This window comes from Hypanus sabinus, chromosome 14, assembly GCF_030144855.1.
Source record: "Hypanus sabinus isolate sHypSab1 chromosome 14, sHypSab1.hap1, whole genome shotgun sequence".
NCBI lineage: Eukaryota > Metazoa > Chordata > Chondrichthyes > Myliobatiformes > Dasyatidae > Hypanus > Hypanus sabinus.
The window spans coordinates 42,620,458-42,646,164 of record NC_082719.1 but is presented as its reverse complement, the minus strand read 5'-3'; the positions used below and the strand labels follow the sequence as shown (position 1 = coordinate 42,646,164).

The 25,707-nt window shown below is 40.3% G+C and overlaps 1 protein-coding gene across 7 annotated transcripts in view; it reads right to left on the bottom strand.

The window, feature by feature from the left end:
• LOC132404679 (NACHT and WD repeat domain-containing protein 2) overlaps positions 1-25,707 on the bottom strand; it is a 148,663-nt gene that overhangs the window by 10,179 nt on the left and 112,777 nt on the right. For all 7 annotated transcript variants that reach the window (XM_059989016.1, XM_059989021.1, XM_059989018.1 and 4 more), the window contains 3 exons: positions 20,010-20,213; positions 8,194-8,305; positions 5,994-6,583 (listed from right to left, as the gene is read on the bottom strand). In XM_059989016.1, the coding sequence (XP_059844999.1) occupies positions 5,994-6,583; positions 8,194-8,305; positions 20,010-20,213 (906 nt within the window). The remainder of the gene's footprint in view (positions 1-5,993; positions 6,584-8,193; positions 8,306-20,009; positions 20,214-25,707) is intronic.

Below are 25,707 nucleotides of genomic sequence, written 5' to 3'. Positions count from 1 at the left end.
GCTGGAATCTCACTTCAATCAAGCCCAATCAAACAGCCATCCATTTAAATTTAACTAAAATAATTGAAGAACTGACTATCCTCCTTTTTTGGGGTGTGATCCTACCAGTTGATTTTCCTTGAGAAGAAATCCTGAACCGGAGGTTCTGGGATGAAGTTAATTGTGATATTTCTGTTTACTAGGCAGCATGTGACCATATACAGGAATTTTAAGAAGTGACACCATTCAGTCTGCCGTACTTATTCTGCCATAGCTGATCAACTACTTCAAAATTTACTTTACTGTCTTTTCCCCATCTATCTAAATTACACTAATATTTGAAAATCTACCCATCTTTGTCTTGAATATAGTCACAGTCAAACATTCAGAAGTTCCTGGTGTAGTGAGTTCTAAAGACTCAATATCTTTTGAAAAATATTTCTCGATCCTAAATATTAGATTAAATATTAAATATTCTTAATCCATGCTGCCTAATTCTAGACTCTCCTGTCAGGGCAAACACTCTCTTAGCGTTCATCTGCCTCCAAGGAAATCTATATTTCAAGATGTCTCTTGTTCTAAACTTCAGGGAGTCTTAAAATCTCAGCAATCAACCCAGTGAACAGCCATTGTACTCTCCCTAAGGCAAGTAAATGGTTCTGAGTCCAGGACAGCTACACAATCCTTCAGGTGTGGTCTCAGCAATAATAGAATCACATTCCATCTTACATTTTCACTCTAACCCTTTTGCATAAAAGTTAACATGCCATTTGTTTTCCTAATTGCTTGTCTGCATGTTATCTTATTACTCAGATCTCTCTAATTGTGATAATTTCCCAGCCTTTCTTCCTTCATAATATATTACATGTTGTTTTAATCAGAATGAATAATTTCATGCTTGTACTCCCTATAATTCATTTCCCATGCTCTAGCCTCTTTTATTAAAACATTCATATACCTTTGCTGCCTCTTACATCATTTGCACAGATATTCTCTAGTATCTCCCATGGTCAGCAAATTGAACACATTACTCTCAGTCGCTCACCAGAGAAATTTATATAGTTGTTGAATAGCTGACACCCAAGCACCGATATTTGTGCTATCTCACCAGTTACTACCCGCTGATCGGAGAATGATCCATTTATTTATATTCTCCGTTTCCCATCTGGTAACTCATTCTCAATTCCTGCTAATATTTTACATCCAATTCTCAATCTCTGCTAACATTTTGCCTCTGATTTCATGAGCCCTTATCGAATGCTTCTTGAAATCATTTGAGCATAAATGGTCTGTGTTTACTTCTGCTAATTACAATCTCAAAAAATTCTAATAGATTTACAATAAATTCCCTTTCATTACTAAATGTTAAATCTATCAATTTGTATTAAGAAATTCCAAGTGAGTTGTAATCATGATCTTAAACATGGATTCTAGTATTTTCACTGCCACATATACCTGAATATAGGGGGCATTTAGAAGCAGTGGAGCAGTAAAGCAATCAAAAACCGGCAGAGCTGCCCCTGGACAGCTTGTGCTGCTTGAGGCCAGGGCATTGTTAACAGGTGCTCTGCCTTGCAAGAGGCTTCTAGGACACCAGGAGCCGCGAGCGGAGAAACACAGAGTGACTATGACGTCCCACGGGGAGTGAACAGGGGATGTGGGTTTGATTGGACATAGTCTGGTGCCATATTATGCAATGTAATACAATTTGTGATTGGGAGTCTGTTTTACCTCAGGAAGGAAGACTTATGCACAATATTCTAGATGCAGTCTCACTCCATACAAGTAGAACAAGATATTTTTGTGCTCATAAATTCTTGTAGTGATAGTTAACATACAAATTGTCTTCATAATTGCTTGCAGTACCTGCATTTTCACTTTCATGACTCGAATAACAAAAGCATCTAGGCTCCCCTGAACATGTACACCTTTCTATTTCTCATCATGTAAAAAGTACTCCACATTAAAGCAGTGGGGATGCCAGGCAGGATAGTGGAATGCTCCTTTTGCAGGATTTAGGAAGACAGGGAGACCTTCAGTGTCCCTTACGACTACATCTGCAAGAAGTGCATCTAGCTGTAGCTTCTTTCAGACCTTGTTAAAGAATTAGAGCTGCAACTGGATGACCCCCGGATCACTTGTGAGGCTGAGGGGTTGATTGACAGGACAAACAGGGAGTTAGCTACAACCAAGGTGCATGGCACTGGTAACTGGGTGACAGTCAGGAGGGTAGCCAGTGTAGAGTATCCCTGCGGCCATTCCTCTCCACAAAGGTGTACAACATTGTATGCTGGGGGGAAATGACCTGGCATAGGAAAGCCACAGCAGTCTGGTCTCTTCGGCTCTCTTCTGGGGGAAGTTGGGACCTGTACCAAATGGACGGTTTGCATCTGAACAGGAGGAGGATTAATATTCTTGTGGGAAGGTTCACCAGAGCTGCATGCTGGGGTGAAGGAGGCAGGGTTTAAACCAGATTTGTAAGGGGATAGGGCCAGAGTGCCAGAGCAGGTTGTGGAGTGGATGTGGGGGAAAACGTTGTTCAGCCTGCATACAAAGACAAGAATCGAAAGGTTGAGCATGGCGGGACCAATGTTCTGAATTGTATATACTTCAATGCAAGCAGTATTGTAGGAAAGGCAAGTGAATTATGACATTGTAGCCATTGGTGAGACTTGGTTGCAGGATGGGGTGGACTGGCAGTTCAGTGTTCCAGGGTCCCCTTGTTTTAGATATGATAGAGTGGGAGCAATTAAAGGGGGATGGGTTACATTTCTGATCAGGGAAAATGTCAATGCTCTGATGGGACAGACTGGAGAGCTCATCTACTGAAGCTATATGAGTGGAACTGAGGAATAAGAAATGGATGACCACGTTAATGGGATTATATTATAGACCACCCAACAGTCCACAGGATTTAGAGGAGCAAATTTATAGAGAGATTGCAGACTGTTGCAAGAAACATAAATTTGTTATAGCAGGAGATTTTAACTTTCCTCATGTTGACTGGGACTCCCTTACTGTAAAAGGGCTAGATGGGATAGAGTTTGTCAAATGTGTTCAGGAAAGTTTCCTTGATCAGTACATAGAGGTCCCAGTTAGAGAGAGTGTGATACTAGATCTCCTTTTAGAGAATGAGACTGGACAGGTAACAGAAGTTTGTGTAGGGGAACACTTTGAGAGTAGAGAGTGTTTATGTTCCTGTCAGACTAAAAGGTTAATAGGTTTGTGGAACCTTGGTTTTTGAAAGATATTGAGGACCTATTTAAGAAAAAGGCGGTGCCTAGCAGGTACAGGCAGGGAGGAACAAATTAGATACTTGAATATAAGACATGCAAGAGAAGGACATCAGAAGGGCTAAAACAAGGCATGATGTTGTCTGGCAGACAAGGTGAAAGAGAATCCCTAGGGCTCCCACATATATATTAAGAGCAAAAGGATAGTAAAGGACAAAATTGGTCCTCTGGTTCATCTATGCATGGAGCAGAAAGGGATGGGTAAGTTCTTAAATGGATTTTTTCAACTGTATTTAATCAGGAGATACACATAGAATCCGTAGAAGTGACACAAAGCAGCAGTGAGACTATGGGCTGTATACTGTACAGATTACAGTGGAGGAGGTGTTTGCTGACTTGAGGCAATAAGAGTGGGTAAATCCATGGGAATCTGACAAGGTGTTCCCTCGGACCCTGTGGGAGGCTAGTGCAGAAATTATCGGGGCCATAGCAGAGATATTTAAAACATCCTTAGCTACGGATGAGGTGCTGGAGGTTAGGAGAATAGTTGATGTTGTTCTATTGTTTAAAAAAAGCTCTACGAATAAGCAAGGAAATTATAGGCCAATGAGCCTGACATCAGTAGTGGGTAAGTTACTGAGAGGCATTCTAAAGGCTATAAGTATTTGGATAAACAGGGATTGATTACTGAAAGTCAACATGATTTTGTGCATGGTAGGTCATGTCTAATCAATCTTAAGAGTTTTTGAAGGAAATTACCAGGAAATGTGATGAAGGCATGGCTGTGGATGTTGTCTACATAGACCTCAGCAAGATCATTGACAAGGTCCACGTGGGGAATTGGTCAAGAAGGTTCAATTGCTTGGCATTCAAGATGGCATAGTAAATTGGATTAGGCATTGGCATTTCAGAGAAGCAAAATTGTGGTAGTAGTTGTCTGTTTCACTGATTGGAGGCCTGTGACTAATGGAGTGCCACAGGGATTGGTGATGCGTCTGTTGTTGTTTGTCATCTATATCAACAATCTGGATGATAACGTGGTAAGCTGGATCAGCAAATTTGCGATACCACCAAGATGGGGCTGTACTGCAGAGTGAGGAAGACAATCAAAACTTGCAGTGGGATATGAATGAGTTGGAAAAAAATGGTCTGAAAAATGGCAAATGGAATTTAATGCAGACAAGTATGAGGTGTTGGAATTTGGAAGGATAAATCAGGGTAGGATTTGCACAATAGGCACTGAGGAGTACAGGATATGGGAATACAGAACTATAATTCCTTGAAACTGGTGTCACAGGTAGATAGGGTCCTCAAGAAAATTTTTGGCACATTGCCCTTCATAAATCAAAATATTGAATACAGGACTTATGAGGTCAATTTGAAGTTGTATGAAGAGTTGGCCAGGCCTAATTTGGAGTTCTGTGTGCAGATTTGGCCACCTATCTACAGGAAAGGTGTCAATAAGAGTGCAGAAAAATATTTACAAGAATGTTGCTGTTCTTGAGCACCCATGTTATAGGTTGTGACTTTATTCCCTGGAGCGTAGAAGAATATGGGGAAGTTTGACAGAGGTATTCAAAATTATGAGGGGATTAGTTAGTGCAATGCAAGTAGGCTTTTTCACTGAGGTTGTCTGTGACTAGATCTGGAGTTCATGTGTTAAGGGTGAAAATTTGGATCTATTTCTCTTGATCTCATTCAAATCACTTGAATAGATTGTGAACAGCTGGGTTCCCAGCACCATTCCTTCAGTGCCATCAGTTGCAACTTCCCAATGTGAACACATGCTCTGGTCCCTGCTGTTTCTTTTCTATCCATAAACCAAGTCTTCAACCTAAGCCCAAAACTAATAATCTCATGTAACGCTTTATCTAAGGTTGTCTGAAAGTTACCCAACTTCTACATTCTTCTCGAAGCTGCTACTTATATTCTCAAAACAACTTTAATGGCTTTATCAAAAATGATATCCCTTACATAAGTTCCTGATTACTCTACCAATGATTATGTTCTTAGTGTACTTTTACCATTTTCTTTATAATAAATTCTGGCATTTCTTATCTATTGACGCCAGGCAAACTGGTCTATAGTTTCCTGTTTTCTGTCTCCTTCAACTAGTGCATCCACTATCAAAATAGTCATCTTGTTGAAACCCTTGGATGTAGGCCATCAGATCATGTGGAAAACTGAGGGGTGATCTCACTGAAATGTACAAGTTTTTTGATGGAGGGCTTGACAAGCTCAATGCAGGGATGATGCCTTCCCTGGCTTGGATTTCCAGAACCAAGTCTACAGTCTCAAACTGAGGATTAGCCACTCAGGACAGAGTTGAAAATAAATTTCCTCACCTGGATAGTGCCGAAGCTCTGGAATGATTATATCTATAGAATTTTAGATATTAGGAGAAGGGGGGTGGTATATGGAGTTAGTACAGAATAACAGAGTTGATTTAAAACATTAGCCAGGATCTTACTGAATTTCAGAGCAGCTGCAAGAATCTGAATGGCCAAATCTGCTTTCTTATGTTCTTACTGTATATTCTCATATCCTTGTACGACAATGAATGGTAAAGAAATATCCATCGAGTCTGACACGAACTAACTTCTGGTAACTGAAAGTGGAACATTTTTAATTCTGACTTTCCAATTGAGTTTAATTTTATTTAATTTATGTTTATTTTAATCTGACACAACATGGATTTACAAGGGTAATGCAAACAGACTTTGCCGCATCCAATAAAATCATCAGACATAAAGGCACAAAATATAGATAAGCTGTTTTTACCTGCTGTGCCACCTTTGCCAGAAGAAGTGTTTTGCCTGTACAAGGTCCACCATACACCACAAGTGGGTTCACCTGTCCTGGTTTACAAGGCCTTACGTACTTGTGTATGAGGTTCAAAGCCTCACATCGGTATTGGTAGAAAGAGGCGTACATTTTACAAAGGGATAAGTGCTGCAGCACTTCATCATAAAGTGCATCTGTTTCAATATCAAAGTTCTGTTGAACTGTTGATTGAATAATGTCAATCATATCATCATAGAACTGCTTACAAAGGCCTTCAACATAATGGTTCTCTACATTCTCTGAATATCCAAGTTTCATATCGCAGTGGGTGATGGAGGTGTATACTCTCAGGTTGGAAGAGGCAACAATTGTAGGAATGAACTCATCCCTGAGTTTCACAAGTTTCTCACTTGCAACTGGATCTCGCATAAATTTTCCATTGACCTCTATGATGTCCATGTATCGGCCCATTTTTGGATTCTTCACATGACGATCAATGTTAGCAATTTTCCTGATATAACACACACACTTCCTCAGAAATGCTGGTGTTTGGTTTCCCAAGGCAAACTCAAACTCATCTTCAATTGCTTCATGTAAAGAGAACCAATAATTCATTATCTTTCACATATGGAGTCACAACAATTCAAGATATTTGTCAAGTTGAACTTTATCAATTCATTTAAAAGACTCTTGTCCACAAAGATCTTTAGAAGTTCACAGAAAGCCTAGTGCTGTTGGCTTTGAATTTGACTTAATAGGAAGATCTTCTATTAAAATAAAAGGATATTATTATTCATTGGACTTTATATATTCACTTGAAACAAGGCAAATCAAAGAACTCTAGTAAGGAAAATAAATGAATTTACTAAGGGGGACCTCTGAGAATTAAAAGTGAACTATCCAAGTTAAGAGGCCACCATATTGTGCCTCATCAGTCATGATAATATGACATGCTAACTAATATGATTTTAATTTAACATTCCTAAGCTTAATAGTCCCAAAGTCATAGAGCACAGAAACAGGCCTTTTGTCACACTGTCCACACTAACTACCAAGAACACATTTTCAAAAGTCTTGCCTGAATCCCATGTTTTTCTCCTCTCATAAGGTATTCTGGCCTCTTCGCCCTTCCTTTTCACTCCTGATGAAGAACCTTGGGTCAAAACATTGACTCTTTATTCAGTTCCATAGATGTTGCCTGACCTGCTGACTTTCTCTAGCATTTTGTATGTGTAAAATTGAAGGTGAAATGGCTAGACAATTTCAATATATTCTGATAAGATTAAAAATGTTTTGTTTCCTTCTATAAATGGTAGTAAATATGTTCCCCAATATTTATAAAGACAACATATTTTAAACTACTATTTATAATATAATTTCATTTTCAACAGAGGAATGAGATTAATTCCGCAGTTCTTTTAAAGAGCGAGCATAAATGTGAAAGGTCAAATGCCTCCCCTCCTCCCATACTGTAAGATTCTCTGAGATTTTCTGATTGTATGAGAATAAGAGAAGCAGAGGGAAAGACTTTTGAATAGCCATTTGATTAGGTTTTATGAATTACTCACAACACAAGCTGACTTTATCTCAAACCTCATATATGTCTTCAACCTAATCTTCAGGAAATGTTATTGTAACTGTTTTTGGGAACTGAATGCCTTTTAAGTTTCTATTTATTTATTTACTTGTTGAGATACAGTGCAGAATAGGCACTTCGGCACTTTGAGCGGTGTTGCCCAGCAACCCCCAGTTTAACCCTATCCTAATCATGGGACAATTTGCAATGACTAATTAACCTACCAACTGGTACGTCTTTGGATATTGGAGGAAACCCACGCAGTCATGAGGACATAGAACCACTTCTTATAGATAACAATGGGGCTTGAATCTGGGTCGTTGGTATTGTAAAGTGTTGTATTAATCACTACGCTATCATACCACCCAAAACAAAATTTTGTTTGTTGGTCCTAATAACTTTCCTAATGGCTTTGATTTACACTTGGATGATTGGCAAATCTGCTACTGCACTTCTTTCGGGGTAGGCCAGACTGTAAGTGTCCAAGAGTTTCTGATAACTTTCACTGACAACACTGATTAACTATTATATTCTTTGAAACACAATTCTAGCCACAATGCAACAGATTTCATTTTCCTTATTGAACTATTCATGTTGTAGTAAAAAAATACAAGTTCTTACCTGAACAGAGATACTTCTTGGCTTTGGAGCTATGCATTGTTCCTCGCTGTTGCAATAGGTTTACAGCTGTTTTAAAGACTTTCTTAATTTCCTCTGATATTTCCTTCCATTTCTTGGGGTTGGGAGAATTTACAGTTCCATATAACACAAAGTAAGAGATACCATTGAAATTTCTTTCAAAATCATCACTAACTTCTGAGAATAGATTGGACTGGACTTGTTTAGAAAATTAAGCAAATGAATTGGATCGTGAGGCGCATCTTCTATGCACTATCATGTTAAAAATAAATTCTACCCAGAAGGTATCACACTTTCCATGTGAAATTTTACCTATCACAGAATTGGATCAGGTACTTCTGTGAGTGATTCTCTTTAGTATGCCTGGCTTTTTCTCCTGAATCAGGTCCTTAACTACTAACATCAAATTAATGAATGATTTTGCCGACACCGATATGAATTTTAGTTCAAGCTCCAATAACTGATGTGGAGCAGGTTCACTAAAATAGGAACAGGTTGTTACTTCTCTAGCTGTTTCCAGAGGCATACTGTTATCATCACAGTCTTGCCTGAGAGTTTCAGAACTGATGGCAGTCTGCTTGGGCCCCTACAATAGTGCATAGTGTGTGCTACAACATTCTGTGTGTTATTTTTCCAGCGATGAGCTGATAAGATGCCTTTCCATGAGCTGAGCAGCAGTGCTGGCTGCTGGACCAAACTGAGCCCTGTTCCATCTGGAACCGCAGATGGATGTAAACCCCACTAATGTGATTTCAAATGTCTTTTCAAACGATTTGTTTTCAATTTGGCCCTGAGAACCAATGGGGAACTAATGGTAAGCATGATGTTTTTTTAGTGCCAAAATAGGAATGACCCAATTTCTAGACTATTTACTAGATTGCTGTAGAACCCTATCCTATTCACTGATGTCTCTTGGAAAGGAAATTTGCTGCCCTTATCTGATCTGGCCAACTCCCAAACTGGACCAAAGCGATGGACTCTGAGCTAATTCCTATCAAGACAATCTGTTTTCCTAAGCCAACGCAACATGGATGCATGGGTGATCTGTCCAATGAAACAATGCCAGCTACCAGGCCTTTACATTACAAAGTCCTCTTCACAAGCATTCAGGGACATGTTAGTGTCCCTTCCTGGTGATTCAGGCAGCATCCTGGTAAATCTCTTCTTCACTCTCCACATCCTTCCTATAATGGGGTGACCTGAACTGCATGTTACTTCAAGCATGGGTGACCAAAATTTTCATGCTGCAGCATGACTTCTTTACTCTTTTATTCAACATCTGCTGTTCATAGGTCTACCATTAATCGTATACTTTCTTCTTTCTTTTAACTTCCCAAAGTGCAACAATCTCACATTTGCCCAGGTTAAACTTCATCTGGCACTTCTCTGCCAATATCTACAGCTGCTATATATCCCACTGTATTCTTTGATAGTCCTTTATATTGCTCATAACTCCACCGGTCTTGGAGTCATTTGCAAACTTGTAATCCACCTCTCTACATTTTCAACCAAATTATTGATATATATCACAAACTACAGAGGTCCCAGCACTGATCCTTGTGGAACACCATTCTTCACAGACCTCCAGCCATAATAATGGCCTTGCATCACTATTCTCTGTCTTTGATGGGCAAAAAAGTTCTGAATCCAAACTTGCACTTTACCCTAGATCCCATGCATCATTATCTTCCGAATCAATCTACAATGAGGGAGCTTATCAAATACCTTAACGTCCACTGCCTTACCCACATTAATCACCTTAGTCACCTCCTTAAAAGACTCAATCAAGTTTGTAAGGCATAACCAGCCCCACACAAATTGATGCCTTTTGTCCCTAAGCAGGCCATGCCTCTCTAAATGAGCCTAAATTCTATCCTAAGTATCCTCTCCAATAGCTTTCCTGCCATTTATGTGAGGCTCACTGGCTATCATTACCCGGATTATCTCTATTTCCCTTCTTGAACAGCTACACTCCAGTCCATGGAGACCTCTCCTGTTGCTACTGATAACATAGTCATCTTTGTTAAAGCCACAGCAATCTGTTCACTTGCTTTTTTGGTACTCTGAGATATATGCCATCAGGCCTTCTGAACTTATCTACTTTAAGGATTTTCAGAAGACACAACACTTTCCACCTCCTTAATCTCAAAAAAAAATCTCAGCACATTAGTATGCCAACTCTGTTTTCACTGCTGTCCAAGTTCCTCTCCTTGGTAAATAGTAATGCAAGGTAGTCACTTAGTACATTAGTTACTTGCTGTGATTCCAAGAAAGATATTTCTTCCTTTTTTCTTGAGTGGACCTACTGTCTCCTTCATCATCCTCCTTTTCTCAGTCTAAGTATAAAATGCCTTGGGATTCTCTTTGATCTTGCTCACCTAGGACTTTTCATGCACCCCTAATGCTTTTCTAATACCCTGCTTGAGCACTTTCTCACTATCTTTATATTCCACAAGGGCCAGTCTGATTTTAGTTTCCTACACCATATGTGAGATTCATTTTTCTGCTTAAAGTACAGCAACTCACCAAGGCTTCATATTATTCCATATGTCAAGATTGCGAGTGCATTGGAATACTTGCACCTCCTTGTTCCCATTCAAGTCACATGTCCTCCTGACTTGCCTTAGCCTTATTAGGCCAAAATTTTGGGACTTCCTACTAAAAAGCACTTTGGGAGTTTCTTCATCATATAGATTGGGAACAGTTGGAAATGGCATCTCAACACCATCATCACAGGACTAATAGTTATGAGCAATAAATGTTTGCCTTGATATTGATAACAGCATAGTGAGAATAAATAAATAATAATCCTAGTCTTAAACATAATGGCACAATGACATGGCAAACAAAAAATATACAGTCTTCTTTTCCAAGAATATCTAATTGTATTATGGAACTACAACACAAGTAAATTCACAGATTATTCTGTTAGTCTATAACACACAGAGTTAGAACTCCTCTGGAAAAGGACAGTAGTAGAATTAGAGGACATCCTCCTCCTATCTGTGAATGCAGTGGACTCATTGATCAAGTTGTCCAACTTATCATGGAACCATAGAACATTACAGCACAGAAACAGGCCTTTAGGCCTTTCTTGTCTGCGCCGAACCATTTTTCTGCCTAGTCTCACTGACCTTTACCTGGGCCATATCCCTCCAAACCCCTCTCATCCATGTACCTGTCTAAGTTTTTCTTAAATCTTAAAGGTGAGCCTGCATTCACCACTTCAACTGGCAGCTCATTCCACACTCCCATTACTCTCTGTGTGAAGAAGCTCCCCCTAATGTTCCCTTTAATCGTTTCCCTTTTCAACCTTAACCCATGTCCTCTGGTTCTTTTTCTCCCCTAGCCGCAGTGGAAAAAGCCTGCTTGCATTCACTCTATCTATACCCATCATAATTTTATATACCTCTATCAAATCACCCCTCATTCTTCTACGTTCCGGGGAATAAAGGCCTAACCTATTCAACCTTTCTCTGTAACTCAGTTTCTCAAGTCCTGACAACATCCTTGTAAACCTTCTCTGCTCTCTTTTAACCTTATTAATATCCTTCCTGTAATTAGGTGACCAAAACTGCACACAATACTCCAAATTCGGCCTCACCAATGTCTTATACAACCTCACCATTACATTCCAGCTCTTATACTCAATACTTTGATTTATAAAGGCCAATGTGCCAAAAGCTCTCTTTACTACCCTATCTACTTGTGACGCCACTTTTAGGGAATTATGTATCTGTATTCCCAGATCCCTCTGTTATACTGCACTCCTCAGTGTCCTACCATTTACCTTGTATGTTCTACCTTATCAGGTGATCAAGAGTATACAAGAGATTTATTAACAGTTCAAATGCGACTCAAGAAAGTTGGATATATGAATTGATGAATGCCCAATGTTATATTGTAAGATTGTGATAACAAAAATGCGATCCAGATATATCTTCTACCTTTCACAGATTTTTTTTAACTTGTCACATTGGCTGATTTTTCAAAAATGTGCAAATGTAGCAGAGTTGAAAAAGTTAGTTCACTAAATACTTAATGTGGTTGACCTAAGCATGAACTGAAAGCAATTGGAAACACAGATAGTGCGTTGGCCTTTATTGTGAAATGACATGGTACCACATGAACTCCATACTGTTCCCCCTTAGAATACCATGGCCCTACATTTACTTAGAAGCTGACTTGGAAACTCCATTCCTGTAGCTTCCTGTTTCAGCATTGAGCTACACTCAAATAGTTATTGACAGGGGTAGAACCTGCTACGCCCAAATTTGCATTGATGTATCATCAGCAGAGATTGAGATACAGTACATGTATTGGGAGCATGGTACTGCTGAACTTCCAGATCTACCTGGTTCCTGGAATAATGTTTGGATTGCCTTACCTCTTTTAGTGTCCTAGGTAAAGGTACCTATCCCTGATAAGTAAAATTTATTAATATTTATATATGTAATTAAACCATGTAAGTGATTAAAACATAAAAGATTTCTTTGAAAAAAAGATTTACTAAGAACATTTAAGTAATTGAAAATACTGACTTTGATTAGTAAAATACCAAATACTGAATACCGTATTTAGCCCTAACTAGATCCAAAGTCCCAGCACTGAGGAAGATGCAACTTTTCACGCCCAAGGTTGGAAGGAAATTGTTTTAGACAATAGACAATAGACAATAGGTGCAGAAGTAGACCATTCGGCCCGTCGAGTCTGCACCGCCATTCTGAGATCATGGCTGATCATTCACTATCAATACCCAGTCCCTGCCTTGTCCCCATATCCCTTGATTCCCCTATCCATCAGATATCTATCTAGTTCCTTCTTGAAAGCATCCAGAGAATTGGCCTCCACCGTCTTCCAAGGCAGTGCATTCCACACCTCCACAACTCTCTGGGAGAAGAAGCTCTTCCTCAACTCTGTTTTAAATAACTGACCTCTTATTCTCAATCCATGCCCTCTGGTACTGGACTCTCCCAACATCTGGAACATATTTCCTGCCTCAATCCTATCAAATCCTTTATCTTAAACGTTTCAATCAGATCCCCTCTCAATCTCCTCAATTCCAGCGTATACAAGCCCAATCTCTCCAATCTCTCTGCGTAAGACAGCCCTGCCATCCCAGGAATCAACCTAGTGAATCTACGCTGCACTTCCTCAATTGCCAGAATGTCCTTCCTTAAACCTGGAGACCAAAACTGTACACAATATTCCAGGTGTGGTCTCACCAGGGCCCTGTACAAATGCAAAAGGACATCCTTGCTCTTGTACTCAATTCCCCTTGTAACAAAGGCCAACATTCCATTTGCCCTCTTCACTGCCTGTTGTACTTGCTCATTCACCTTCATTGACTGGTGAACTAGGACTCCTAGGTCTCTTTGCATTTCTCCCTTACCTAATTCTACACTGTTCAGACAATACTCTGCCCTCTTGTTCCTGCTTCCAGAGTGGATAACTTCACATTTATTCACATTGAATGACATCTGCCAAGTATCTGCCCACTCACCCAGCCTATCCAAGTCTCCCTGTATTCTCCTAACGTCCTCTTCGCATGTCACACTGCCACCCAGTTTAGTATCGTCAGCAAACTTGCTGATATAGTTTTCAATGCCCTCATCTAAATCGTTGACATAAATCGTAAAGAGCTGTGGTCCCAATACAGAGCCCTGTGGTACCCCACTAGTCACCTCCAGCCAGTCCGAGAAACACCCATTCACTGCTACCCTTTGCTTTCTATCTGCCAACCAGTTTTCTATCCATGTTGAAACCCTGCCCCCAATGCCATGAGCTCTGATTTTACTCACCAATCTCCTATGTGGCACCTTATCGAATGCCTTCTGAAAATCTAGGTACACAACATCTACTGGCTTACCCTCGTCTAACATCCTTGTTACACCCTCAAAAAACTCCAACAGATTAGTCAAGCATGATTTGCCCTTGGTAAATCCATGCTGGCTCAGCCTAATCCTATTTCTGCCATCAAGATGTGCCACTATTTCGTCCTTAATAATGGACTCAAGCATCTTCCCCACGACTGACGTTAGGCTAACAGGGCGATAGTTCTCCGTTTTCTCCTTCCCTCCCTTCTTGAAAAGTGGGATAACATTAGCCACTCTCCAATCTTCAGGAACTGATCCTGAATCTAAGGAACATTGGAAAATGATTACCAATGCATCCCAATTACCTGAGCCACCTCTTTTAGAACCCTCAGATGCAGACCATCTGGACCCAGGGATTTATTAGCCTTCAGTCCTACCAGTCCACTCATCACAGTTTCTTTCCTAATGTCAATCTGTCTCAATTCCTCTGATATCTTATGACCCTGGCCCATCCATACATCTGGGAGATTGCTTGTGTCCTCCCTGTGAAGACAGATCTAAAGTATGCATTAAATTCTGTTGCCATTTCCCTGTTTCCCATAACAATTTCTCCCAATTCATTCTTCAAGGGGCCAACATTGTTCTTAACTATCTTCTTTCTCTTCACATAGCTAAAAAAGCTTTTGCTATCCCCTTTTATATTCCTGGCTAGACTGAGCTCATACCTGATTTTTTCTCTCGGTATTGCTTTTTTAGTTAAGATCTGCTGTTTCTTAAAACTTTCCCAATCATCTGTATTCCCACTCATCTTAGCCCTGTCATACTTCTTTTTCTTTAATGCTATACAATCTCTGACTTCCTTTGTCAACCACTGTGGCCCCTTCCCCCTCTTTGAATCCTTCCTTCTCATTGGAATGAACTGCTTTTGCATCTTTTGTATTATCCCCAAGAATATCTGCCGCTGCTGATCCACTGTCTTTCCTGCCAGGGCATCCGCCCATTTAACTTTGGCCAGCTCTTCCCTCATGGCTCCGTAGTCTCCTTTATTTAATTGCAACACTGACACCTCTGATCTGCCCTTATCCCTCTCAAATTGTAGATAAAAACTTATCATGTTATGATCACTACTTCCTAATGGCTCCTTTACTTCAAGATCACTTACCAATTCCTGTTCATTACACATCACCAAGTCCAAAATAGCCTCGTTCCTGGTTGGCTCAAGCACAAGCTGTTCCAAAAATACATCCCTTAGACACTCCACAAACTCCCTATCCTGGGGTCCAGCACCTACCTGATTCTCCCAGTTTACCTGCATGTTGAAATCTCCCATAACGACTGCATTACCTTTAGCACATGCCAATGTTAACTCCCTAATCAACTTGTACCCAATATCCACGCTACTGTTTGGGGGCCTGTACACAACAACCATTAGGGTCTTTTTACCCTTACTGTTCCTCAGCTCAATCCACACAGACTCTACTTCCCCTGTTCCCAAGTCACCTCTTGCTAAGGACTGAATCTCATTCCTCACCAACAGGGCCACCCCACCCCCTCTTCTCATATTACTGTCTCTACGATAGCATGTATACCCTGGTACACTCAATTCCCAGGCCTGATCCCTTTGCAGCCATGTCTCCGTTATCCCAACAATATCGTAGTTCCCCATTTTCATCTGAGCTTCAAGCACATCTGTCTTATTTCTGACACTACGCGCATTCAAGTATAGAATTCTTAGCCCATTCCTCCTCTCTTTGCTTAAAACACTGTCTACTGTACCTAACCCAGCTCCTTGAACTTCCATCGGGCTAATTGCACCCTGAATTTTGATGACCTTCTCAAGATCACCCAAACCTTCTACACATTTAACCCCATGCACCTTCTGACCAACCCTCTGGATCTGGATCCCTGCCCCCTGCACATCTAGTTTAAACCCCCCCGAGCAGCACTGGCAAACACATCTGCAAGAATGTTAGTACCCCTCCGGTTCAGATGTAGACCGTCCCTTCGAAACAGATCCCAATGACCCTGGAACAAAGACCAATTATCCAAAAACCTGAACCCTTCCTTCCTGCACCATGCTCTCAGCCTCGTATTAATGTGCATAATCATTCTATTCTTCGCCTCACTCGCACGTGGCACAGGTAGCAATACCGAGATTGTCACCCTGGAGGTCCTGCCTTTCAGCTTCACTCCTAACTTCCTGAACTCTCTAAGCAGGACCCCCTCACTCACCTTACCTACATCGTTGGTCCCTACATGGACCACTACATCTGGGTTCATGCCCTCGTTCTCAAGAATGAGAACGAGTTCTCATGTAAGTAAATAAATATGTAAGTTACCCAGAATGCACAGAGAAATGGACTACAGGGAACTGAGTGAGGAAGTGGGATTAATGGGGATAATCTGAGAGCCAACATAGACTCAATGAGCTGCAGGTCCTCCTCCTATGTTGTATGAGAAATATGACGTCTATGTGTAGGTGAAGGGAGAAATACAGTCGGCCCTCCTTATCTGCGGATTCAACCAATGGTGGATTGGGAGAGCCCGGAACTTCTCTCTCCAGCACTCGTTGCTTGAGCATAAACAGACTATTTTTTCTTGTGGTTATTCCCTAAAGACTACAGTTTAACAACTATTTACATAGCATTTACATTTGTATTAGGTATTATAAGTAATCTAGAAATGACTTAAAAGTACAGGCAGTCCCTGGGTTATGAATGAGTTCCATTCCTGAGTCTGTCTTTAAGTTGGATTTGAAGTCGGAACAGGTACATCCGGTATTATTTAGTGTCAGTTAGTCAAACGTTTTTCTTAGTATATAGTACATATTTTAGCTTTCTATGCATATAAAACACTTAAGAAACATACGTATTTCAACAATTTAACCACTGCATTGCTTAGAAATAATTGTAGCTTTCATTGGGGCAGGGCCTTTCACATGCTCCATTAAAATTGTTCCGATCGTTGACTGACTGTAGCCTAATGCTTTTCCAATGACCAATGGCATTTCACCTCTTTCCGATTGCTTTATTACTTCCACCTTATTTTCAATCGCGATTGTGATTATTTTTGTGAACAGAAACACTGCAGATTCAGAGCTGAACCGCCAGGTCCTAATGTTCACTGCACGGAGACATGTTAAATAAAGTTCAGGGTTCCGCTGGGTCCTAAAGACCACTGTACTTATATATGTTAAATAAAGGACTTGAATATCCTCGAATTTTGGTATCTGCGGGGGGTCCTGGAACCAATCCCCTGTGGATAAGGAGGGCCGACTGTATGCTCTCAGAGTTTGCATAGATTGTATTTGGACTGATAGTTCTCATGAGCCATCCAATGTGGCTTTATTATTTTCCACAATGATATTTACGACAAAAAAATCAAATCATTTGATTCAGAGTTAAAAAATAAATACAAGTTAAGGTGAAACACAGAAGTCTTCTGAATGCAAACAAAGTGCTGCAGGTGGTTATAAGGCTAAAACTTAGTAGTGTGTATGAGTGCTTACTTAGGAGCATTAGAATTAGAAGCTGGAGTAATGCTATAGTGTTGAGTATGAAGGCTACCTGTACTGAATGATTCTGCTCTGCCGCTAAACAATTATGCTTGAACTACAACCACAGTGTGATGTTATTGCACAATTGCATAGCCCCTAATATCCAGAAAACTATCAATCTCTGTTTTGAACTAACCCAGATACTGAGGCTTCCCAGTTCTCCAGGTAGAGAATTCCAAAGGTTTGTCACCTTCTTCATCATTTCTTCCCATTTCAGTCGTAAATGGCCTACATCTTATTCTGAGACTGTTACCCTGGGTCTGACTCCTTAACTAGGGTGAACCAGCCTGTAAGAATTTGGTAAGTTCCACTGAAATCTCCCCTCAGTTTTCATTTAAATTCTGGAAAATTGAGGCCAAGTCTATGCCAGTTACCCTCTTATGACAGATCATGGAACCTGCCTTGGGAATCCTCACTGCAGTCCCTTTATTGCATGCGTATTATTTGTTAGTCATGGAGATCCAAACTGTACACAGTAATTGCAACGAGACATCTTTACTCCTGTACTCAGATCCTCTCACAATGAAGGCCAAAATACATTTGTCTCCCCATTTTCTTACTTTAACTGCTTATTTACTCTGTATCTCATATACAAGGGCATCTACCATCCCTTTGAACATCAACATTGTTCATTGTTTCAAAATATGAATTAAATCTCTGCTTTTCTATTTTCTGCACAGTCGATATTGTTACATTTTGTGCAACATTTATTGCATGTGCCATGTTTGTGCCCACTCAACCCCTTTATGTCCTTTTAAACGCTCTTCCTATGATCTGTCACTTTAACGAGGGCACTACCTGCATTACCTGCCCAGGCAGCAGTACCAACATTAAAAGCACTAAACAATCCGCTGGAGAAACTCAGGAGGTTGAGGAGCACCTGGGGCCGGGGAAGGATTTGTCAATGTTTTTCAGGCTTCATGTTGGGGAATACTTGTTGATATTCATAGAGTTTCAACCAGAAACATTGGCAATTACATCCCTCGCGCCCACCCTAACAGATGCACATCAGCCTGTTGAGTTCGTCCAGCAGAGAATTTGTTGCTACATATCCCAGCACCTAGTCTCTTGTGTCTGGCAAAGTTGAAAGGTTGCATATAAAACTACTTCGTTTGATCCAGCTTCTGCACCTACCTTACCAGCCACAATAGTCCTTGATTAGCGAAATTTGAGCAGTTTTAAAATACAACTGCAGGACGTGGGCAGCACCTGCCAAGCCTACATTTCCCAGCCCAAATCTAATTTCCTAGCAGTTGAGTGATTTTCTAGGTCATTTCAGAGGAATCGTCATATTGTTCTGTAGCATGTGGGACAATATTGAATTCTCCAACTTTAAATAATTTTCTCTTTCTTTTTTGTTTATGTTGAACTGGCTTTATTTAATTTCCGCTCCCCTCCTCCTATTTTTATTACATTTATATTTTCTGTGCTGCTGGGCACGTCCCAGTAGGCCAGCCTACACAACAATTCGTAGACTTAATAATGTGAGCAATAGCTCACACAGGCAAAAGAGCTTAATTGCCATTTAGGAGCTGGATAATTTCAGTCAATCACAGAAATTCTCTTTATTCTACCCAATATTTGCTCCTCCCTTCTCTGCTACCTAGACCAACTTGTTTTTTTTTTAAAACTTTTCACAATGCTGCCTGACCTGTCATATTTTACTGTACTGAACCAGGTCACCAGGTGGGCCAAGATTCAAGGAAGTTTTCCTATCCTTTTTGAAAGCTGTAACGTTTCACCAACTTATTAAAATGCTTGTCTAATGTCTGCTCAAAGAAATAACGAGGACCTTGAATTCACTTCTCATGAGCACCCAGAAGGCCAGCATAAATAGTGGAATGGATCCCCCAACTCCAACCTACCCACCCATCCACTCAACTATGAAGCAGCTTGTGCAGGCTGCCTCAGGACCCACAGAACCGCACCAGAGCCAGGTCATCCTCAATCCCAGGCGAATATTCAAAGGAGATTGCTGACGCAAGCTTAATATTACAGATTTATTTAAATTAACTTAAGATTGCCAGCTGGCTATGTGGTATTTAAATTCAAATCTCCATCTCAGATTTCTGAGTTAGTTGTTGAGTTACACATTCACATTTCTCTATTATTATATCTCTAAACCACTGATCTCATGGATTAAGTTTGTCACCGGATGCATGATACCGGACACTGTAGCTTATACCTCAGTCAAGTGCCTTAGACTAGATTGGTGTGGAGCTCCAAGCCATTATAACACTGTTTATAAGATGAATATTTTAATAGATGTTCCTACTGACACACCTCCTACACAATAAATTGCTCTAAGCTCATACACTAAAAGAGCCTAAGGAAAGCACATGAAGAATTTAAAAAGCCATTCAAAATTATTCACAGCCTCAGGAAGCAAGCATAATGGAAGCATTCGGAATGATAGTGAACATTACCATATTCTGATAATCTTTCAGCATTTCAGACTCTGGTTTGAGGTAGTATGTTGGTGGGACAGAGTTTTCATCTCGACAGTACCACTCTTCCAAGATTTTTGTATTCAGCTGAGCCTCCATGGCAGCATCCAGAATCATCTCAAATTCGGAAGTCTCAACCTCCCCGGGTATGCGAACACTGCCATACTTTTCCCCAAACAGTCCCTGTGAAACCATAAAGGGGACAGTACATTATTCCTGTTGCAAATAGACTACACCAGCTGAAGAGATGCCAAGATCTATCCTGCAGTTATAAGAATAGTCCCTTGGTTTCAAACCTCAAAGTAAATTTATATCAGTGTACGTGCATGTCACCATATACTACCCTGTGACTCATTTTCTTGCAGGCATTCATAGTAGAACAAAGAAGCACATTAGGACCAATGAAAAACTACACACAAACTACGATGGACAAACAATCAATATGCAAAAGAAGACAAGATATGCAAATACATAAACAAATAAATAATACAGAACTTGAAAGTGATTCCATATGTTGTGGAATCAGTTTAGTGTTGGGGTGAGTGAATTTATCCACACTGGTTCAGAAACCTGATCATTGAAGGGTAGTAACTGCTCCTGGACCTGATGGTATGGGACCTAAGGCTCTTGTACTTCTTTGCAGATGGCAACAGCAAGAAGAAAGCATGTGCTGGATGGTGGGGGTCTTTGATGATGAATGTTGCTTTATTCTGGCAGCACTTCTCGTGGTATGTGTTCAATGATGGGGAAGGTTTTTCCTGTGATGGAACTGAGCTGTGTCCACTACTTTTTGTAGGCCTTTCTGCTCTTGGACAGTGGTGTTTCTATACTAGGCCATGCTGCAAACAGTCAGGATACTCTTCACTGTGAATCTATAGAGTTTGTCAAAGTTTTAGATGACATGCTGAATCTGCATAAATTTCTAAGTAAGTAGAGGCATTGCTGCACCTTCTTTGAAATGGAACCTTCATGCTAGTCCTAGGACAGATCCTGTGAAATGATAATGCCAAGTAATTTAAACTTACTGATCCTCTCCACCTCTGATCCCCTAATGAGGACCAGCTCATGGACCTCCGGTTTCTTCTTTCTGAAGTCAATAATTATCTCTTTCGTTTTGCTGACATTGGGTGGGAGGTTGTTGTTCTGGAACCATTCAACCAGATTTTCAATTTCCCTCCTCTACGCCTATTCATCACCAATCTCGATTTGGCCAACAACAGTAAGGTTAACTATGACATTGGAGCTGTACTTAGCTTCACAGTCGCAAGTATAAAGTTGGTAGAGCAGGAGCTAACACGCAGCCTTGTGGAATACCTATACTGATATTGAGTGCGTAGGAGGGTTTGTTGCCTATCCATACTGACAGGGATCTGCAAGTGAGGAAATTGAGGATCCAGTGCACCAAGGGCTATCAAGGCATAGGTCTTGGAGTTTATCAATTAGTTTCGAGGGAATGCCAGTGTTGAATGCAGAGCAGTAGTCAATGAAGAGCATCATGATGTTCGTACCTTCACTGTCCAGATGTTCCAGGGCTGGGCAAAGAGCCAATGAAATGGCATCGGCTGTTGACCTGTTGTGCCAGTTGGCAAATTGAATAGGATTCAAATCACTCCTAGTGCAGGAATTGGTATGTTTCATGAGCAACCGCTCAGAGCCCTTCATCACAGTGGATGTAAGTGCTACTCGATGATAGTCATTAATGCAGTTTACTATGTTCTCCTTGGGCACTGGTATAATTGAAGCTTGCTTAAAGTAGGTGGGTTTGATAAAATAGACTCTTGACCTCAAAATCTCTCTTGCCATGACCTTGCACCTAATTGTCTGCCTGTACTGTGCTTTCTCAGGAACAATTCATTCTGCGCTCTGTTGCTGTTTTCTTTTATACTATTGCATGGTATTGTTATAATAAAATGATCTGTATGGATGGCATACAAAACTAAGTTTTCACTGTACTTGGTAAAGGTGACAATAATAACCGGTTTACCAAGATCAGATCTCACTTCACGCTCGTTACAAGATGGTTTATTCATTATTTTGTACAGTCAGCTTGTGGCTGCATTCCTCCCTCTGGTAGGTAATGGGGGGGGGGGGGGGTCAGAGGTGAAATATCTACTGTCAGCAATTCTAAAAGTCTTTCAAATGATGGCTAAGGCTTATACATGGGGACCAGCAGTGGTTAATCAGTGAGAAAGATGTCTCCAGCTCCAAAAGAATCTGTTCTCTTGGATGTTGTAAAACTTTAATTATTCCATTCAAGATCAACAGTTCCAGAGTTTTCCTTCATTACTGGCACAGAATACTTTGGTATGATTGCTCAGGATGAGTCAGCACTGAAGTGGATATAGGTTATGACAGAACATTTTCAGTAGCATACACACCTATGATAGGAATTTGGGATCAGAAGTTTTTCTGGTAGCCTATCTAGACAGCTTTTTTTTGAGGTCGGCCAGGCTTCCTATGACCTGCAAGCATGGCTGCTCAGTTTATGCTTTGAATTTGCTCTCATTGTTGCTAAATCAGTGTGATTCAAATTGGGCCATCAATGTTAGCCCTCCTTACCTGTATTATTGGTATTAAGCAGCACAAACAAAACAGTTAAGAGTCCTAGAGTAATATAGCACAGTAAAAGACCCTGACTAAGCTCATCCCATTTATCTGCATTTGACCCTAATCCTTTCCTATCCACATATCTCTCCAAATGTGTTCTAAGTGTTATTGTACCTGTTTCAGCCACTTCCTCTGGCAGCTTGTTTCATATATGCACCACCATCCAACCTGAAGAAATTCCTTTTAAACCTCATGTTCCTTTTAAACCTTTCCCCTCTCACCTTAAGCCTATGTCCTCTGTTTTTGATATCCTTTTCCCTGGAAGAAGAAAAAGGAAAGGCATTCATCCTCTCATGACTTTATGCCAAAACAGGGGGAAACTGTTCTTACTTAAGCTGTATCCATTTTACAGCAAAGCTACTTAAATGGTGATGGAAGCTATTTACCTTAGGTTTTGTTGCTTAATTGAAACTTATTGTCCACTAGGGACATAGAAGTTAGGTAATTAAAAACGGAATTGACAGTAACACAAGTGACTGCTGGGAAAATTTGTTAAGGAAATGAAACTGACTCATCACTCCTCTCAAATACCATGTCGTACCACAGGCGCTGGAGCAAGTAAGGACAAGGCATTTGATTCTCGGTATACTCTTTGTGGTGACATATTTCTCCCTAAGTATACACAATACTCCAAATGTTAAGTATTAGACCTCTCTATTCTGTTAAGTTCTGTGAGTCATCTGTACTTATGTGCTTGTGATGTGTCTACAAGCATTTTTTTTCATTGTACCTCTCTGTACTTGTGCATAAGGCAATAAATCTGACTTGACTGTATTGCCAGCAGAGGATGGAATTTGAATCAACTATTTCAGTTTGAATCTATTGTCAGAGAGCATTCACTCCAGCACTGTTGGTCTGGATTTTCTCCTGCGGGCAATAGGTGGGACACTATTCCACCAGTCCAGCCACCAGGTGTCACTGCTGACATTTTCCAGCAGATGGAATGTGTGTACAGCCTTGTCTGTCAAGTGTACTAGAGAGAGGTATAAACATAATTTAATCCAAAAACATATTTCAGACGAACAATAATAAACACAAAAAACACTGATACGATCTGGGTACACAGCTAGGGGTGTGACTTCAAGTGATTGCTTTAAAGCTTAAAACTTTAAGTGATCACTTTCATTCGCTCGCTAGAGCAGACAAGCAATGGAAACAACACCTTGCATTTATATAGCCTCTGTAACTCAGGAAAACATCTTAGGACTCATCTTACTTCCCTCTCACTGGAGAAACATAGTCCGACAGAAAACCTATCCCATACCCAGCCACATTACAGTGGTGATCCTGAGGTGGGACCTAAGCAGTGCTTGTAACTAGGAGCCAAGTGGGACCTGATGAATTCCCAGCAATCTGTGTTTATCAGTTAATCCAACATACTGCTATACAGCTATTCTGTTGTCAATACTCCCCTGAATTTATCTAATAACTAATGTATCTCAACTCGTGATGATATGAGAATTATCGTTATCTACCTTGTGGCTACCTTACGAAATGTTCAATGAGAGCACCTTTTTTCATTTTGGGAAAAGTATATTCAGCCAATATTATTAAAAGATTCATAACTAGCCATTCAATATGCTGGATTTGGCGGCTTGCTTCTCTGCTCATCAAATTACATAATACAGACTGAATATGAAATATTATAGAATAATCTTGGAATTTTGTTTCTGCATATCCTTAAAAAATGTTCATGTAAAGCCCCTCTTAGTGACTGACTTGGCCTCTAATAAATAATGGTAGCCTACAAGCATCCAACAAGGAGACAATCTAAGTAGATTTTTAAGTTGGTCACTGAATCCTGTCTAATCAACACCCTTCTTCAGCTAGACCAGGGGAAATATACAGCAAGAGGTTTGTTGAAATGCATGCATTAATTTTCGGACTAATGAGAGCCTCGAGGAGCTGGGGGCTATCATCCATCAAAGCAGATGCACATAGAAGGGATCAGGAAAGGTCAATTGCTCTCTCACGTAAAATCCAATATGATTATCCATGACCTTTGTTAAGACATACTGCTTGATGATATTCCAGTAAAATTTAATATAGAAAGCACAAAGTCTAGCAAATCAAAACATGACAAATTTTAACATTTTGTAGTATTTGTCCATGATTCTATATTGCCTAAGGAGAAATTCAGACTGTGACACTGTATTCCTCTAGTAAAGCATTAAATAACTCTTGGATGCAAGCTGAAACTTGACTTGAAGTAACAATCAAAATGTCAGCAACAAATACAGGATCAAAAGCGTAATTATAATTAATAACATTGACCAATTGAATTTTGAATTTCTTGTTTAATTTGGTGACCAGCATCTCCTTCAGCTGGTGCTGAACTTCATGCTCGTGGAGTTTGGGGCGAACATTATTCATTATGCGCTAATGAACTGATCAGCTAATCTGTTAATGAGGAGTCGAGTCCACTGGTGCAAGGCTTAATTAACAGACAAAAAATGCTCATGGCAAGGCTATTTCTCTGACAGGAAAGAGGAGAAGAAGTCCGTTTGAAAACTGTTTGAAAGGTACAGTACCTCAGATTATTTATCCTTTCCTAGACAGACAGACCTTTTGAACAATGAGTATATTTATTAGCTGACATTGCGATTTACACCTCTCCAATCCCAGTGATGGTGCAATGTGTTCACTACATTATTGTTAGCAGATATCTTGATTAATTTTCTGCCCCAGGAAGGCATTGCAAACTCTCAGTCTCTATAATGGGACCATGTGGACAGCAGATGGAAGCAGTGGAAGAATTTTACAATATCCTAAATAACTCAATGTCAGCCACTATAGGCCCCACTTGTGGCAGAGTCTGTGGATCCTGCATAGGATTATTCAGTCTCCTGAGGACTCACAAAACTGGAGCAGAAGTAAATCAACTTTGACCCCAAGGAGCTGCCTAAGAGGGAGAAGGATCAGTTTTGAGTGGTGGGTGATTAATATTACTAATGGCCAGCTTCCAGATAGACACCGCCAGGCATAAATTGGAATCGCACAGAATCGGTACTGTTTTGGATTAGGCTGTGGAGTATGTATTTGTTTATCAATTGCAAATTTGCCAAATGAG